The sequence below is a fragment of the Gopherus evgoodei genome, chromosome 7, assembly GCF_007399415.2.
Source record: "Gopherus evgoodei ecotype Sinaloan lineage chromosome 7, rGopEvg1_v1.p, whole genome shotgun sequence".
NCBI classification, from domain to species: domain Eukaryota; kingdom Metazoa; phylum Chordata; order Testudines; family Testudinidae; genus Gopherus; species Gopherus evgoodei.
In genome coordinates, this window is record NC_044328.1 from 131,487,952 (window position 1) to 131,507,241 (window position 19,290).

At 47.1% G+C, this 19,290-nt stretch overlaps 1 protein-coding gene across 13 annotated transcripts in view; it reads right to left on the reverse strand.

Moving 5' to 3' along the window:
- The window catches only part of PLXNB1 (plexin B1), a 252,065-nt gene that overhangs the window by 183,589 nt on the left and 49,186 nt on the right, over positions 1-19,290 (reverse strand). For 11 of the 13 annotated variants that reach the window (XM_030568223.1, XM_030568227.1, XM_030568226.1 and 8 more), the window contains one exon: positions 2,127-2,188. The exons of 1 other annotated variant lie outside the window; for it this stretch is intronic. Coding sequence is in view for 1 of the 12 variants with exons in the window: in XM_030568227.1 (XP_030424087.1) it covers positions 2,127-2,129 (3 nt within the window). In the remaining 11 variants the exon portion in view is untranslated. Of the gene's footprint in view, positions 1-2,126; positions 2,189-14,435; positions 14,583-19,290 lie in introns of those variants that run through there. One more of the 13 variants, XM_030568215.1, reaches the window with a different exon arrangement.

Genomic DNA, 19,290 nt, shown 5'->3' on the forward strand with positions numbered 1-19,290 from the left:
AAATTGGAGAAATGGTCTGAAGTAAAAAGAATGAAGTTTAACAAAGACAAATGCAAAGTGGTCCACTTAGGAAGGAAAAACCAGTTTCACACATACAGAATGGGAAGAGACTGTCTAGCAAGTAGTACGGCAGAAAGTGATCTAGGGGTTATAGTGGACCACAAGCTAAATATGAGTCAGTGTGATGCTCTTGCAAAAGAAGCAAAATGTGATTCTGGGATGCATTAACAGGTGTGTTGTGAGCAAGACACGAGAAATCACTCTTCCGCTCTACTCTGCGCTGGTTAGGCCTCAACTGGAGTATTGTGTTCAGTTCTGGGCACTGCATTTCAAGAAAGATGTGGAGAAATTGGAGAGGGTCCAGAGAAGAGCAACAAGAATGACTAAAGGTCTTGAGAACATGACCTATGAAGAAAGGCTGAGGGAATTGGGTTTGTTTAGTTTGGAAAAGAGAACACTGAGAGGGGACATGATAGCAATTTTCAGGTATCTAAAAGGGTGTCATCAGGAGGAGGGAGAAAACTTGTTCACCTTAGCCTCCAATGATAGAACAAGAAGCAATGGGCTTAAACCGCAACAAGGGAGGTTTAAGTTGGACATTAGGAAAAAGTTCCTAACTGTCAGGGTGGTTAAACACTGGAATAAATTGCCTAGGGAGGTTGTGGAATCTCCATCTCTGGAGATATTTAAGAGTAGGTTAGATAAATGTCTATCAGGGATGGTCTAGACAGTATTTAGTCCTGCCATAAGAGCAAGGAACTGGATTTGATGACCTCTCGAAGTCCCTTCCAGTCCTAGAATCTATACTGTACTCCTGAAAGAGATGGCCTTATAGACTGCTGCCCCCACTATGGTCTCAATGTATTTTAGTGGTACTCTCACTATAGAAACTAGCTGAACAGTAAATAGCCTTCTGCCAGCCTCCTCATATAAGGCTCCTTCGTGCACATTCTTCATGTTCGAGTACAATACCCCTTTCTGTGTGGTACAAAACTCCATGAATTTCATTTAGTGTGCATCCTGTGTCAAAGGTTTCCCTAGAAGAAGGGAAGTCTAATAGATGACAGTCAGGGGTCTGCTAGCTGCACTACTCACAGGAAAGTCAAGGGATAGGAAGGGATGGAAGTGAGATCCAGTTTGTGGCCTTTGCAAAGCCATTCAGTTGGGGCTCTCAGCTGTAATAGCCACAATTTGGTATCCAGATGTCTCTCACTTACCTACACCAAATTGTTCCTCCCCGCTAACTGGGAGAAAACTGCTCCCACAGGGTGGGGAGATGGAGGTTTCCTGATGAATAGGAGAACAAAAACGTGATCTGGCCTCGGGGAGACATCAGTTTCCCAGGGGGCTCAAGATATTACCACCACAAAGCTCAGCAAGCACAAAGCAGCTCACACCACACAACACATGGCAATGGAGTACAAGCAGCAAACATTACACGAGCATCTCTACCTGTTCCAGGAGCAGTGAGGCTCCCTGAGACTGCATATTTGGCAGCACTATCTGGCCCAACCTTGGCATAAATCACAGCAGGGAAAGTAGGAGTTTGTCTGATATTTGCTGGCCTGTGTCCTGTGAAAGCTCCATTTTTGGCAGGTTAAAACCATCCACTTGTGCAACAGTTTCTAACTTTAAAAGTCACTTGTTACATTCCAACACTTTAAGAAACAAGCTTCAGAATCTGATGTGCAAAGAGACTTCTAGCACTAAGACAGACCCAGAGTAGGTCTGGGTACTGCTTTAGTTTATAAATCATATACCAAATCCTAGGAAGGGAGGAAGTGGTTGCTGAGAAGACGAGCCAGGACAAAGATTGGAAGATGAAAAAGGGGAAGAGCACTGAATGTGAATGTTTCTATTTATGAAGGGTACACACACTCAAATGTGCTTGGGAAACCCACTAGCCCAGCTAAACAGAAACTCAGCGGCAACCATTAGCTCTGATGTGTCTGGCATGAAACAGACACTACAAAGGAGCTGACAGACCTGATGGCCATTCCACTCATCACACTGACTAAGATAATCAGAAACATGTATGGAAAAAGGAGAGCCCATCCCCTAGAACCTGAGTTGTAGCATTAGTCTATAGAGTTGCATAGTACAGAATCTCGATGCTTTCCACTTACCATTTGGACTCTGGGCGGCCTCGAGACACCTTCATTTCTCTCATCGATCAACGTACCTTAAGCTGGAAAAAACAGACAACATAAAATTTGAAGACTATTTTCTTCAGTAAATGAAACCTTCTTTGCCCTTGGGCCCTGCTGTGGGCTCTTTCCCCTACAGAAGACAAAGGCTGGGCCACCTGCACAAAGTCCAGGAAATCCAGGGAAACAATAGAATCTATTTCTTGCCAGGGCAAGATTTTGGCTAGCAGTCCAATTCACCTTTCCAAGCAAGGGTACAGAAGACATCCCCAACTGGGTCCTCAGGAATGTCATAGTAACAGTACACCCTAACTTTCTTCTAATGAACAGGGATAAAATGTTTTGTTCTCATTAGGAAAAAGTACACACACATTCCTGATGAGTGAGTAATGTCTCTGCTTCTGGGAGATTAGCTCAGAGTTGTGCAGCCTGGAACTTGTTCAATTCAATCTATTCTAGTTGTTCCCTTGAACAGCTATTCCGCAAGGATTACAGGTCAGGCCCACAATCTCTCTCACAACACTTACCCCCATGATTATGAAATAGCTCAGGGAGAAATCACAATAAGGTGAGGACACTGGCAAGCACTAATATTCAAAACTGGAACATGCACAATTGGATCCCATCCTCTTCTACTAAGTGCTATGCTCCACTCACTAAACATAAGCAAGCATGTGAAACGTGAACACAAAATGCTAGTCAGAAGGGGGTTAAATTACAAACAAATGGGGAGGGTGAAAAGGAAAGAACTCTGCAAAAAACCAAGATGTTTAGAACAAAATTAATCAAGGACTCTAAGAAAGTGAAGAAAAGAAATTCTTAGATACAATGCTAGGAGACTAGGTAGCAAACAAGAATTGAAATTGCTCCTTTATGAGCATAAATTTGATCTAGTTGATATTACAGAAACATGGTGGGATGACAACTGAAATGTTAAAAAAGACGGTTACTCACCTTTGTAACTGTTGTTCTTAGAGATGTGTTGCTCACATCCATTCCAGTTAGGTGTGCGCGCCGTGCGTGCACGTTCGTCGGAAACTTTTTACCCTAGCAACTCCAGTGGGCCGGCAGGTCGCCCCCTGGAGTGGCGCCGCCATGGCGCCCAATATATATCCCTGCCGGCCCGCCCGCTCCTCAGTTCCTTCTTGCCGGCTACTCCGACAGTGGGGAAGGAGGGCGGGGGTGGAATGGATGTGAGCAACACATCTCGAAGAACAACAGTTACAAAGGTGAGTAACCGTCTTTTCTTCTTCGAGTGATTGCTCACATCCATTCCAGTTAGGTGACTCCCAAGCCATACCTAGGCGGTGGGGTCGGAGTGAGAAGTCGCGGCACGGAGCACTGCAGTTCCGAAGGCCGCATCCTCCCTCGACTGCTGGACCAGGGCGTAGTGGGAAGCAAAGGTGTGGACCGATGACCAGGTCGCTGCCCGACAGATTTCCTGGATGGGCACACGGGCGAGGAAAGCCAGCGACGACGCCTGCGCCCTGGTAGAATGCGCAGTCACACGGCCCGTAGGGACATGGGCCAAGTCATAACAGGTCCTGATACAGGATGTAACCCAAGAGGATACCCTCTGGGAGGAGATAGGAAGCCCTTTCATACGATCTGCTACCGCCACGAAAAGCTGGGGGGATTTTCGGAAGGGTTTGGTCCTCTCTATGTAGAACGCGAGAGCCCTACGGACATCCAGCGAGTGGAGCTGCTGCTCCCTGCCTGAGGAGTGAGGTTTTGGGAAAAAAACCGGAAGGAAAATCTCTTGGTTGACGTGGAAGGCTGAGACCACCTTGGGCAGAAAAGCAGGGTGTGGTCTCAGCTGCACCTTGTCTTTGTGGAAGACCGTATATGGGGGGTCTACCACAAGAGCTCGGAGTTCTGACACCCATCTAGCTGAGGTGATAGCTACTAGAAAGGCAGTCTTCCAAGAGAGGTAGAGCAGGGAGCAAGTAGCTAACGGCTCAAAGGGGGGCCCCATGAGCCGGGACAACACCAGGTTAAGATCCCAGGTCGGAGCAGGGGGACGGACGTTAGGGAATAAACGTTCCAGCCCTTTAAGGAATCTCGACACCGTCGGGTGAGAAAAAACAGAGCGACCGTCCGCACCCGGGTGAAAGGTGGAGATAGCTGCTAGGTGGCCTCGCAACGACGATAAGGCCAGACCTTGCCCTTTGAGGGACCAAACATAGTCTAAGATTTCGGTTACCGAAACTTCCATAGGGCGGAGATTTCTCTCTACGCACCAACAGGAGAAGCGTTTCCATTTCGCCGAATATGTGGCTCTTGTGGACGGTTTCCTGCTGCTCAAGAGCACCTCCCTCACAGGCGTGGAGCAGCGCAGCTCGGAACCAGTCAGCCACGCAGGAGCCACGCCGCTAGGTGCAGCGACTGCAGGTCTGGGTGACAGAGGGTCCCGTGGTCCTGGGTAATCAGGTCCGGATGAAGGGGCAGGGGAACTGGGTCGGCTACGGCCAAGTCCAACAGCATGGTGTACCAGTGCTGCCTGGGCCATGCCGGGGCCACCATGATCACGAGAGCCCTGTCTCTGCGCACCTTCAGGAGGACCTTGTGGACCAGAGGGAACGGGGGAAACGCATAGTACAGGTGGGTCGACCACTGGATGAGGAAGGCATCCGCTATTGACCCCGGCTCCCTGCCCTGAAAGGAGCAGAACGCTTGGCACTTCCTGTTCCCCTTGGACGCGAAGAGGTCCACCCGGGGATAACCCCACCTCCGGAAAATGGAGAGAGCGACGTCCGGGCGAAGGGACCACTCGTGTGACAGGAAGGATCTGCTCAATCGATCCGCCAGCGTGTTCCGTACTCCAGGGAGGAAAGAAGCTCTGAGGTGAATGGAGTGGGCTACGCAAAAGTCCCAGAGTCGTATCGCCTCGAGGCACAGGGAGGAGGACCTGGTGCCGCCCTGCTTGTTGATATAGTACATGGTCGTTGTGTTGTCCGTGAACACGGCGACACAACGACCCTGAAGCTGATGACAGAACGCTTGACAAGCAAGGCGGACCGCTCTCAACTCCTGCATGTTGATGTGTAGCCCCACCTCCTCCTGGGACCACAGGCCCTGTGTCCGCAGGGTCCCTAGGTGGGCCCCCCAACCTAGATCTGAGGCATCCGTTGTCAGAGATACCGAGGGCTGAGAGGGGTGGAAGGGAAGACCCGCACATAATACGGACTGGTCTAGCCACCAGCCGAGAGAATCTAAGACCTTCTGGGGGATTGTGACTAACATGTCTAACGGTTGCCTTGCCGGCTTGTAATGACTGATAAGCCACAGCTGGAGAGGCCTCATGCGGAGCCGAGCGTAGTCGGTCACAAAGGTGCAAGCCGCCATGTGGCCTAGCAGGGTTAGACATGTCCTCACTGACGTCAATGGGGCTGACCGCAAACGTTGAACGATCGCCACCATGGTCTGGAACCGTTGCAGAGGCAGCGAGGCCCTGCCCACAGTGGCGTCCAGGACGGCCCCGATAAATTCCACCTTCTGAGTGGGCCTCAGGGTGGACTTGTCTGTGTTTATCAAGAGGCCCAGACTTGCAAACATGCCGGTGATCACGCGGACATGGCTGTTGACTTGTTGTTCCGACGTGCCCCGAATCAACCAGTCGTCCAGATAAGGGAACACGTGGACACGGCTGCGCCGAAGATGCGCCACGACAACTGCCATGCATTTTGTAAACACCCTCGGGGCCGTGGACAGGCCAAATGGGAGGACTGCAAATTGATAATGAAGAGCCCCCACAACGAAGCGGAGAAAGCGTCTGTGGCGCGGCCAAATGGCAATGTGGAAATACGCGTCCTGCATGTCGAGGGCGGCGTACCAGTCTCCCGGATCCAGGGATGGAATAATGGTCCCCAGGGATACCATGCGGAACTTCAACTTCACGAGGTATTTGTTGAGCTCTCGCAGGTCGAGGATAGGCCTGAGGCCCCCCTTGGCCTTGGGGAATCAGAAAGTAGCGGGAATAAAACCCCTTGCCTTTCTCGTTTTCCGGAACCACCTCTATAGCTCCTTTGCTGAGGAGCGTCTGCACCTCCTGCCGAAGGAATTGCTCGTGAGAGGGGTCCCTGAAGAGGGGCGAGGAAGGAGGGCGGGAAGGAGGAAATGAAACAAACTGCAGGTGGTATCCCGTCTGCACCATGCTTAAGACCCAGCGGTCCGATGTTATTTGGGACCACGCCGGGAGGAAAAACGAAAGGCGGTTGGAAAACGGGGGGGGGGAAGGATCCATAGGGGAAACTGTTACTGCGCCCTCGGGCGCACCTTCAAAATGAAGGCTTAGGTCCAGGCGGGGGTTTTGAGGAGCCTTGGTTCTGCCCCCCTTGGTTCCCCGACTGCCTGCGCCTTCCGTTCCTGCCGCGGCGCCTGTAAAGGTCCTGCCGCTGGCGGAACTGGGAAAACGGCCTGCGTTGTTGTTGTTGCTGCGACCTAAAGGGTCTACGCTGCGTCACGGGGGTGTGCATCCCGAGGGACCGCATAATGACCCGGTTGTCTTTCAGACTCTTGAGTCTGGGGTCTGTCTTGTCAGAAAACAGGCCCTGGCCTTCGAAAGGAAGGTCCTGTATAGTATGTTGGAGCTCCGGCAGAAGGCCGGAAACCTGCAGCCAGGAGATGCGACGCATCGTAACTCCTGACGCGAGGGTACGGGCAGCCGAGTCCGCAGCGTCCAAGGAGGCTTGCAAGGACGTGCGTGCGACCTTCTTGCCTTCGTCCAAGATGGCCGTAAACTCTTGGCGAGCATCCTGTGGCAGCAGCTCCTTAAAATTTGTCCACTGCCACCCAGGAATTAAAGGCATATCTGCTCAGCAGGGCCTGCTGGTTGGAGACCCTGAGCTGCAGCGCCCCAGCCGAATACACCTTACGGCCAAGGAGGTCCATCCGCCTGGCTTCTCTGGATTTGGGGGCTGGAGCCTCCTGGCCATGACGCTCCCTATCGTTCACTGATTGCACCACCAGTGAACCCGGAGTCGGGTGTACATGCAGATATTCGTATCCCCTAGAAGGGGCCATGTACTTCCTCTCGACGCCTTTCGCTGTTGGAGGGATGGAGGCCGGGGACTGCCAGATGGTGTTGGCGTTGGCCTGGATGGTCCGTATGAAGGGCAGGGCGACCCTGGTGGGAGCGTCAGAAGAGAGGATGGTTACAATTGGATCCTCTATCTCCGAGACCTCCTCTGCCTGCAGACTCAGATTTTGAGCCAATCGCCTGAGGAGGTCTTGGTGCACCCTGAGATCCAGCGGGGGGGGACTGTTGGAGGAGGTACCCGCCACCGCCTCATCCGGGGAGGAGGATGAGGAGACCCCAGGCACGAGTGTGTCTAACTGAGGGTCTTCCTCAGCCCTCGCCTCTGCCTCAGGAGCCACAGCGGAGTCTTGCTGCTTGGACCCTTCCTCCCCTTCCGGGGAGGGAGGGGGACGAGACAACGAGGCTTCAGGAGCCCTACGCTCCGCAGTCGCCGGCCTAGCAGGGAGCTGCTGGGGGCCCTGGGCCTGATGGTATGCCCAGGGTGTCCAGAATCCCCACTGTTGTGGGCCTTGGTCCTGCAGCGGCGGATCACCGAACAGAGCCGCCTGCCGGTCGGTGCCCAGCGCATACCCGCTGTCCGTCTGGGAGGATACGGACGGCTGTCTAGAGGGCCATGGAGGGGCCAACCCTGGATGGTAAGGGTCTGCGCGGGCCGGCACGGAGGATCGTCTCGGTGCCGGGGACCGGTGCCGGGAGTCATAACGGTGCCGGGATCGGGACCGAGTTCTGTCGCGGTGCCGGGATCCTGATCGGTACCGGGCGCCGCTTCGGTGCCGGGACCTGCCACCGGCTCGGTGCCGGGAGGTCGACCGAGACCTGCCACCGGCTCGGTGCCGGGAGGTCGATCGGGACCGGGACCTGCCACCGGCTCTGTGCCGGGAGGTCGACCGGTGCGGCGAGTAGCGTCGGGACCTGCTCCTAGAATCGCGGTGCCGGTCTCAGTGACTGGAACCTGACCGCGATTGTCTCGATGTCGACCGGTGCCGCGAGTGCGACCGGTACCGCTGAGGGGAGCGGTGCCGGGACTGCGAGCGGCGGCGGGATCTGGAGCGCCCAAGACGTCGGGACCTGGATCGTGAACGAGATCTTCTGGGTGGTGCCGACATCATGGGCTTGCCTCTGGACACAACCCGCACCGGAGGTACCGGGGGTGGCAGCCGAGTGGGCTCAGTCAGGGCTATGAGGTCCCGAGCCGAGGCGAAGGTCTCCGGTGTGGATGGGACCAGTATCTCAACCCCAGATCTCATGGGGGAGCTCGGCGGTACCGGACTCGACGGACCCGCTGGGCCCGGAGTCGACGGTGCCGGCGGCGCCGCGGCCGATGTCGAGGCCGGGCACTCTAGCCGGGTCTGCCTGGCCGGAGTATTGGACTTCGACGGCCTTGGTTCTGACTCCGGTGCCGGAGAGGGCCGGTGCCGGGGAGTCTTCTCAGTGCCGGTGCGATCCGGTGCCGGCGCCGAGATCACGGCCTGCGAAGCCGTCGGGTCAAGTGCCGCCTCCATGAGGAGAGTCCGGAGCCTTTGATCCCTCTCCTTCTTTGTCCTTGGCTTAAAAGCCTTACAGATGCGGCACTTGTCAGATCTGTGCGATTCCCCGAGGCACTTCAGGCACGCTTCGTGGGGATCGCTGGTAGGCATGGGCTTCTTGCAGGCCGCACACTGCTTGAAGCCCGGCGAAACAGGCATGAGCCTGGCGCCGGGTGCCGGGAAGGGCTAAGCCCCCGGCGAAGAACTACTTAACAACTATTTAACTTAACTGTCTACTTAACCAACTAATTAACAACTATAATAGACTAGAGATGAACGATAGATAAACGATAGAGAACTAGGAGAGCTAGGGACGTGGAGGACAGCTATGCCGCGCTCCACAGTTCCAACGACCGACACGGCGGTAAGAAGGAACTGAGGAGCGGGCGGGCCGGCAGGGATATATATTGGGCGCCATGGCGGCGCCACTCCAGGGGGCGACCTGCCGGCCCACTGGAGTTGCTAGGGTAAAAAGTTTCCGACGAACGTGCACGCGCGGCGCGCACCCCTAACTGGAATGGATGTGAGCAATCACTCGAAGAAGAATCAATGGTTACAACCTATTTAGAAAGGATCGAGTAGGCAAAAAAGGAAGGGGGATTGGCTCTCCGTGTCAAAAACAACAATACCTTCTTTCTGAATCACTGATAACTCAGAAAAAAATTATCCTAACAGAGTAAACACGAGATGGGGTATTTATTGGTGTCTGTTACAGACCACCAAATCACAGTAGGGAACAGGATGGCTACTTCATTATGCACCTATCTACAACACGTGTATGAAAAAAGCCTGCATAATCATGGGGGACTTCAATTTGAGTGACATACGCTAGAGGGCTCATGCTGCCAGTACTACAACATCCTTGGCATTGCTAAACATTACAGATGACAATTTCCAAACTCAAAAAGCGTTGCTGCCAAAACAGAGGAATTCTTTATTAGATCGTGTCCTAGCAGATAAAGAGGAACTGATCACAGAATTAGAAATTAATGGTAACTTAGGTACAAACAATCATGACTTGATCACATTTCTAATGTGCAAGCAGAATAAAGTCCTGACCAGTAATATATACACACACTTGGTGCTTTAATAGGACCAGTTTCAAAGCTGAAAACAATTATGAGCTAAATCAGTTAGGAGGAAGCACTTAATCAGAAAAATGTGAAGGATAATTGGGAAGCATTTAAGAACATATTACCAGATGCCCCAAAAGCCACAATCTCACAATTGAGGAAGGAGGGTCGTGTGGCTTAAAATAACAACCTGGTTTTGAGGCAAAGTGAAGGCAGCTGTAAAAAAAATAAAAAATATGTAACGAATGGAAGAAAGAAGAAGTTGACTAATGAACATAAATCAGAAGCTAGGAACTGTAGAAAATTGATAATGGAAGCAAAAGAACACAAGGAGAAGTCTAAGGACAGCAGAATTAAGGATCATAAGGAATTTTTTAAACCATATTGGGAGCTAAAGGAATCCTGACAACGGGGTTGGTCCACTACTAGATGAAAATAGTAGAATTATTATTATTATTATTAATACTACTAATAATAATAATTACAGAAAAAGCAGAAGTGTTCAATATATATTTCTGAAGAGGAACAGATGATATAGTCTCACCATATGGTGATGAAAACACTTTCTATTCCACTTGTATCTGCGGGGAATGTTAAACAGAAGCTAGTAAAAGTTAGACATTTTACAATCAGCAGGTCCAGATAACTTGCATCTGAGAGTTTTAAAAGAGCTGGCTAAGGAGCTTGCTAGACCATTACCATTTCAATAAGTCTTGGAATACTGGGAAAGCTCCAGAAGATTGGAAGAAAGCTAATGTACCAACGTTTAAAAAGGTTAAACAGGAGGACCTGGGTAATTATAGGCTGATATTGATCCCCATCAAGCTTATGGAACAGCTGATACAGGACTCGATTAATAATGAAGTAAAGGAGGGTAATGTAATTAATTCAAATCAATATGGGTTTATGGAAACTAGATTCTGTCAAACTCATCTGTTTTTTTAATGAGATTATAAATTTAGTTGATAGAGGTAATAGTGTTGACAGCATATTAGACTTCTCTAAGGCATCTGACTTGGTGCGGCATGACTAAAACAATATAAAATTAACATGGCAAATATTAGGTGGATTAAAAGCTGGCTGAGAGGTCTCAAAATGTTACTATACACAGGGAATTGTCATCGAGTGCGTATGTTTCCACTGGGGTCCTGCTGGGATAAATTCTTTGACTTACATTATACCATTTGTATTAATGACCTGGAAGAAAACATAAAATCACCACTAGATGTTTTCAGATGACACAAAAATTGGGGAGTGATAAATAATGAAGATGACAGGTTACGGATTCATACAGATCCAAATCACTTGGTAAACTGGTCACAAGTAAACAATGTATTTTTTAATTAGGAAAAACAAAGATCTATACATCTAGGAACAAAGAATGTAGGCCATACTTACTGGAGGGGGACCCTATCCTGGGATGCAGTAACTTTAAGAAAGATTTGGGGATCATGGTGGATAATAAGCTGAACATGAGCTTCCACTGTGATGCTGTGGCCAAAAGGGCTAATGCAATCCTTGGATGCATAAACCACGGAATCTCAAATAGGTGTATGAAGGTAATTTTACCTCTGTGTTTGGCATTGGTGCAACTGCTGCTTGAATAATGTGTTCAGTTCTGGTGTCCACGATTCAAGAAGGTTGTTGATAAATTGGAGAGGGTTCAGAAAAGAGGCATGAGAATGATTAAAGAATTAGAAAAATATGCCTTATAGCAGGGGTAGGCAACCTATGGCACGCGAGCCGAAGGCGGCACGCAAGCTGATTTTCAATGGCACTCACAGTGCCTGGGTCCCGGCAACTGGTCCAGGGGGCTCTGCATTTTAAATGAAGCTTCTTAAACATTTAAAAAACCTTATTTACTTTACATACAACAATAGTTTAGTTATACATTGTAGACATAGAAAGAGACCTTCTAAAAACGTTAAAATGTATTACTGGCACATGAAACCTTAAATTAGAGTGAATAAATGAAGACTCGGCACACCACTTCTGAAAGGTTGCCAACCCCTGCCTTATAGTGATAGATTAAAGGAAATCAACCTATTTAATTTAACAAAGAAAATGTAATCAAGTCACCCCTTAACCTTAAGTACTTATGGGGGAACAAATATTTTATAATGGGCACTTCAATCTAGCAGAGAACAGTATAACGTGATCCAGTGTCTGGAAGTTGAAGCTAGACAAATTCAGACTGTACATAAAGGTGGAAGTTTTTAATGGTGAGCGTAATTAAGCATTGGAACAACTGAACAAGGGTTGTGGTGGATTCTCCATCACTGACCATTTTTAAATCAAGATTGGATATCTTTTTTTAAAAAGATAAACATTCACGTTTTTTAAAATCAGGTTTTTGGTAAAATTGTTTTTACCTAGAATAGCTACATGAAATATTTAAAAAAAAAGTATCAGAGGGGTAGCCGTGTTAGTCTGGATCTGTAAAAGCAGCAAAGAATCCTGTGGCACCTTATAGACTAACAGACATTTTGGAGCATGAGCTTTTGTGGGTGAATACCCACTTCATCAGACGCATGCAGTGGAAATTTCCAGGGGCAGGCGCCTGCCCCTGGAAATTTCCACTGCATGCGTCTGATGAAGTGGGTATTCACCCACAAAAGCTCATGCTCCAAAATGTCTGTTAGTCTATAAGGTGCCACAGGATTCTTTGCTGCAAAAACAAAAAATTAAAGCAACTATGTCACCAGGTCAACATGAGAAACTTAAAATATTGGCTTCTGCAGCTAACATAGTCACCTTCACCTTCATTTTTCTGTTTGTTCATAATCCGGAAAAGAAAAAACAAGCTTTCCTGCTTTTTCAGGTCCCAAACGATTGCTCAATTTGGAATGAATTAGTCCAAGGGAAGAAAATATTATTTCTACACCGGCAGAAGAAGCTACTGCTGTTAAGTGAGATTATCACTTCAACCGTCTCTGAATCCAGATGCTTAAGTGACTTCCACCAGTTCACTGGTGTGCTTTCTTTAAAACATCATCAGCAAATGTATATTTCTTGAATGGTTCACCCTTAGCTCTGAAGTTTATTATAGCTGGCATTATGGAGGGATTACTGCTGGATGTCCCTGTCAAAGTCAACTCTTCTTCTTCAGCAGTTAAGGTTTGACCCTGGTACCAAGTATTGAGAATATCTGCAAGAAAATGAGCTGGAGATAGTGCTTGTCCCATTTGTTGTTTTTTTAATGCTTGTAATTTCTCTCTGTCATTGAATAGTTCTCTTTTTAAGATTTCACTCAGTTCCTTCCAAATTTCAACAGCATCAGCAATAAAACAGCTAGCTATTTCCCTGCATTTTGTTCAAGGCTATAGAAATAGGCTTCAGGGTACTCAGCATGAGTTCAACATTTCTCTTAAGCCCCATGTTGAGAACTTTGGCTCTGACAGTGCCATCTTTTTTTTCACAATTTTGTTCACAAACTGTCATCAGATTAGGCCAGTTCTTGATATAGTGCTCAAAACAGCCCACTACTGAGTTCCATTGCACATCTTGTGGGATTGTTAGCTTGATTCCTTCCATTTTTTTTTTTTCCAGAGTAGCTGCTGCAAAGAGGTTGTTATGGAAGTATTTTGCAATTTCAACATTAGCCTTTATTTCTGGAACACTGAAGTCTTTGGCTAGGAGGTGCATCAAATGAGCACTGCAACCTAAGTTATTAGCTTGAGACTCTCTTCACTCTTCTAAATTTCACCTCATCTTGGATACATTTGCAGCATTGTCTGTGACCAAGCTGCGTACCAGACATTTGAATTTTTTTCAGTTTGTTATAGCTTTTATAGCTACTTCTTTTAAGTATTCTGCTGTGTGTGCATTTTGTGATGTATCAATTGTTTCTGTAAGGAAGACATTCCCTTCTTCTGTTGTCACACAAGCACATACAACAGGATCATTGTGGACACTGCTCCACCCATCAAGACTCAGGTTAACAATTTCACCCTCTAGACCTTTTGCATACTGCTCAATTTCTCTTTCATACACTTTATCCAGCAATTTGCCTGCGACATCTGCTCTATTGGGTGGACTGTATCCTGGTCTTAATGACTGAACCATGTTAATGAAAGTGTGGGTTCTCAGTCATGTGGAAAGGAGAGTTTGTTGCATAAACAAACCGGGCAATTTTTTCATCAATCACCTCTTTTTGTGATAAGAACCATCAGATTACAAACTTATCTATGGTTGTTTCTGGATGACGGAGATTTTTTCTTCTTTTTGCTACAGGTGATATACCGTGGCTATGTGACATATATGATGTGACTGAAACATTATCATTGGCAGATAACTCTGAAACTATAGAAAATGGTGATCCTGAAGCTAGATAGTCTTCAGAATCCTGTATGTTGAGGATGGATTCTCCTAAATAAAATAAGTCAATGCAGTTATTTAATTATTACCACCATACTGTTCATTTAGTATTCCTCATTGCATTCCCTGACACTCAGTACTACTTTAAAGGTGAAATTGTAAAAGGAAGATCTGCCTATTTCAGCTGTTTATTTTTTATCACAACTGCATCTAAAATGATAGTACCATAGAGTAACAACTATATTTTTTTCTCAAACATGAGAATTCAAGAATAGTCCAGAAGAAAGACAGGGAGTCCTTAAGAAAGAAGTAGGAAATAAAAAAGTTGACCAACCTGAAGATCCTGCATGTTCAGACATGTTCCTTTCATCATCTGAACACAGCTTCCGCCTGAGAAGAAACACTTCTTATGATGTTGTTTCATTCGGGCTACCAGGCCTTACATTTCTTTGTTGCACTGTTTGCATTTTGCATGCATGCCTGTCTTACGCACAGGTAGAGGAATTTCATTAAAATATTCCCAAACTGGGTCTTTTTTACAGCCTGCTGCCATTATAGGTTTTTCCGTCTAGTGAGAGAATGGTATGGAAGATGTCAAATCAATTAAGGCTACACTAAGAAAGACCTCAAGACTTCTGGAATATGCTGCTCGAACAGTTTCACTTTTGTTTCTACTGCCTGTCCCTCCCTTCTCACATTTATCTCCAGACTTCTTCTCCTTGTCCAGACCTATTCCAGCCCCAACAATCGTCTATTCATTGAACTTTTTGAAACTTTGTACTTGAGAGGTAAGATATTGACTCTGTGTACACAACTTTGCAGAGGAACAACAGGGTTGAGGTCTGTTATTTCTCACATTTATTTTAAAACATTTTTTGCTGTTATTAACAAGCACGTTATCTCTGGAGACACAATCCACAGTTTGAGAACTGCAAAATTAAGCATCTCTGATGGTATCCTCTAGACTGAGGACTGAGTCCCACTGGGTAGATAGAAAGATTAAACTTTAATCTATACAGAAGCCTCTGGAACACCATAAAATTGGGTCCCTAATCCATGAAGTATTGGAACTCATTTACAAAACTTTTCTTAAACGTTACATGAATATATTGTCTCATACTATAGAAATCGAATTTATAACCCCATTCCATGATGAGATATCTTTGAGCTGTAATCTTTAGATAAAATGCTTTTTGAGGAAAAAAACTACCAAAAAACCCAATTTAAATAAAACTCAACATTTTTTTTTAAATCACTGATTTTTATCCACCCTGAAAACTGTCCACCTAAACTGAGCCTGCAATTCTAAGTGATTTCAAAATTCTTGATCACAACACCAGAAAACGGTTTGAAAGGGGGTGAAGGAATATGGCAGGGTCTATATTAGGGAATGAAGGTGGACAAGGCCTATTGTATAGAAGGCCTAAAGGGAATATATTCAAGGGTTAATAGAAGGCATAGTAAAAGGGGAAGTTTGTTATGCACAAGTTTTAAAGCATCTAATGGCTTAAGGGGGGAGGTGAACTTTGCAATAAGTTAAGAAATAGCTTGACTAATAGGGGAGGGGGTTTTACCAAGAAACAAGTTGCTGACACTCCTGGGGTCACGTCTTGCTGACCATCTGGAAGGGGGTAGGGACGTTCCGAGAAACTGACCCTGTGGCAAGCCCAAATTTGGAAGTGGTCTAAACTGCCTGATTCATGCGTGTTGGAAGTCAGTCAAAAAGGGTATAAAGGATGGCCGGACAGATCCATCGGGGCACTCAGTCGGTGAACTGGCTGTCAAGGGGCAAAGATACTAGTGGACACATCCCCACCATGGGAGATCTGCTGGCACTGGAATCCTAAGACTAGCTGGAGCCACTGTTTGCCCAGTCTGAGCAATTGGACTGTCCCCGAGGGGGGATGAGATTCTGAGTTGCAGTACTCTGCTTGAAAATCCTTACCTGACACATCCCCACCATGGGAGATCAGGAATAGGTGGATCAACAGGGCTGTGATCTCGGGCCTCATCTTGGGCCGACGGGAGAAAAGGGGGTGGGAAATCTGAACCCTCTGAACGACTAGCCGTAGGGCAGCGGGAATCAGAGGGATTAAGAGGACTTGCCAAAAAAAGGGCCTGATCAGGTTTTAGAGCTTTCAAGTGGGGCCTTGGAGAAGTCGGGCTTGAACAGGTGAAGGAGTGACCGGCCGGAACTCCCCAAACTCACCAGGTAAAAAAGTCGGGGGCGTATTCAGGGAGTGGGCTGCTGTGCTGCTTGAAACTAAACTCAAGAAATAAAGGGGGATTTTTCTAGCAATAGAATTACCGTGCCTTAAAATTATAGCATGCTTGTAAGTGTTTATGTGTAATTGTCAGTGTTTAATAAAACTATTACCTGATTTAAACCATATCAGGACTGGTTTGCTCTTCTATCCGAATCTCCCTAAACTAGGGTAAGGAGGAGGCTGACCCTGCCAGTCCAAGGTTAAAGTTCAGGAATATAATCAGGTCAGCCTTAAAAAGAGGTCAAGAAGGATACTCTATTTTGCAGTTAGGAATGTGACTCATGCAGTTGAGGGACTTGCACATTCTCTGGTAAACAATGCTTCTTCAAATGCTGCACTGACTCAGCCAGATGAGTCTTATATTATTCTGAGGTGTAAACTGTGTATGGAAGTGCTGGAATAGAACTTCCCACCATGCACTGGTAGCATGTTTCCAGCTGAAAAGTAAGTTAATTCCAATCTGTCTACACAGGGACCTGACACCCTGAGAACCCTCTCACTCTCTGCCTTAGGAAAGGAAGTATTTCTCATAGACTCATAGGTCAGAAGGGACCAATATGATCATCTAGTCTGACCTCCTGCACAAGGCAGGCCACAGAACCCTACCCATCCACTTTTATAACAACCCCTAACCCAGGACTGAGTTATTGAAATCCTCAAAATTGGTTTGAAGACCTCAAGCTGCAGAGAATCCACCAGCAAGCGACCCATGCCCCACGCTGCAGGGGAAGGCGAAAAAACCTCCAGGGCCCCTGCCAATCCGCCCTGGAGGAAAATTCCTTCCCGACCCCAAATATGGCGATCAGCTAAACCCTGAGCATGTGGGCAAGACTCACCAGTCAGCATCCAAGAAGGAATTCTCTGCAGTAACTCAGTTCCCATCCCATCCAACATCTCCCCACAGACCATTGAGCAGACTTATCTGGTGATAATCCAAGATCAATTGCCCAAATTAAACTATCCTATCATAACATCCCCTCCATATACTTATCAAGCTTAGTCTTAAAGCCAGATAAGTCTTTTGACCCCACTACTTCCCTCAGAAGGCTGTTTCAGAGCTTCACTCCCCTAATGGTTAGAAACCTTCGTCTAATTTCAAGTCTAAACTTCCTAATATCCAGTTTGTACCCATTCGTCCTCGTGCCTATATTAGTACTAAACTTAAATAATTCCTCTCCCTCCCTAACGTTAACCCCCCTGATATATTTATATAGAGCAAGCATATCCCCCCGCAGCCTTCTTTTGGCCAGGCTAAACAAGCCAAGCTCTTTGAGTCTCCTTTCATAAGGCAGGTTTTCCATTCCTCGGATCATCCTAGTAGCCCGTCTCTGGACCTGTTCCAGTTTGAATTCATCCTTCTTGAACATGGGACACCAGAACTGCACACAATATTCCAGATGGGGTCTCACCAGCGCCTTATATAACGATACTAACACCTCCTTATCCCTGCTGGAAATACCTCGCATGATGCATCCTAAAATCGCATTTGCTTTTTTAACAGCCGTATCACATTGGCGGCTCATAGTCATCCTGCTATCAACCAATACCCCAAGGTCCTTCTCCGTCGCTTCCAACTGATGCGTCCCCAACGTATATCTAAAATTCTTATTATTAATCTTTAAGTGCATGACCTTGCACTTTTCACTATTGTATTTCATCCTATTACTATTACTCCAATTTACAAGGTGGTCCAGATCTTCCTGAATAGTATCCCTGTCCTTCTCCGTGTTAGCAATACCCCCCAGCTTTGTGTCATCCGCAAACTTTATTAGCACATTCCCGCTCTTTGTGCCAAGGTCAGTAATAAAAAAGTTAAATAAGATCGGTCCCAAAACCGATCCTTGAGGGACTCCACTAGTAACCTCCTTCCAGCCTGACAGTTCACCCTTCAATACGACCCGCTGAAGTCTCCCCTTTAACCTGTTCCTTATCCACCTTACAACTTTCATATTCATCCCCATCTTTTCCAATTTAACTAACAGTTCCCCATGTGGAACCGTGTCAAACGCCTTACTGAAATCGAGGTAAATTAGATCTACCGCATTTCCTTTATCTAAGTAATCCGTCACCTTCTCAAAGAAGGAGATCAGATTGGTTTGGCACGATCTACCTTTAGTAAATCCATGTTGCAATTTGTCCCAATTACCATTGACCTCTATGTCCTTAACTACTTTCTCCCTTAAAATTTTTTCCAAGACCTTACATACTACAGACGTCAAGCTAACAGGCCTATAATTACCCGGATCACTTTTATTCCCTTTCTTAAAAATAGGAACTACGTTAGCAATTCTCCAGTCGTACGGCACAACCCCCGAGTTTATCGATTGCTTTAAAAATTCTCGCTAACGGGCTCGCAATTTCACGCACCAGTTCCTTTAATATCCTCGGATGGAGATTGTCCGGGCCCTCCGATTTTGTCCCATTAAGCTGTTCAAGTTTGGCCTCTACCTCAGTTGCGGTAATATCCACCTCCATATCCACATTCCCATTTATCATCCCTCCATCATCGCTAAACTCCTCACTAGTCTTATTAAAAACTGAGGCAAAGTACTTATTTAGATATTGGGCCATGCCTAGGTTATCCTTAACCTCCATTCCATCCTCAGTGTATAGCGGCCCCACTTCTTCTTTCTTTGTTTTCTTCTTATTTATGTGGCTGTAGAACCTTTTACTATTGGTTTTGATTCCCTTTGCAAGGTCCAGTTCAATGCAGCTTTTAGCCTTCCTCACTTTATCCCTACATGTTCTGACCTCACCAAGGTAGCTTCCCTAGCTAATCCCGCCTTTCTTCCACTCCCTGTAAGCTTTCTGCTTTTTCCTAATCCCCTCTCTGAGTTGCTTGCTCATCCAGCTTGGCCTACAACTCCTGCCCATGGTTCTTTTCCCCTTTCTTGGGATGCAGGCTTCCGACAATTTCCGCAG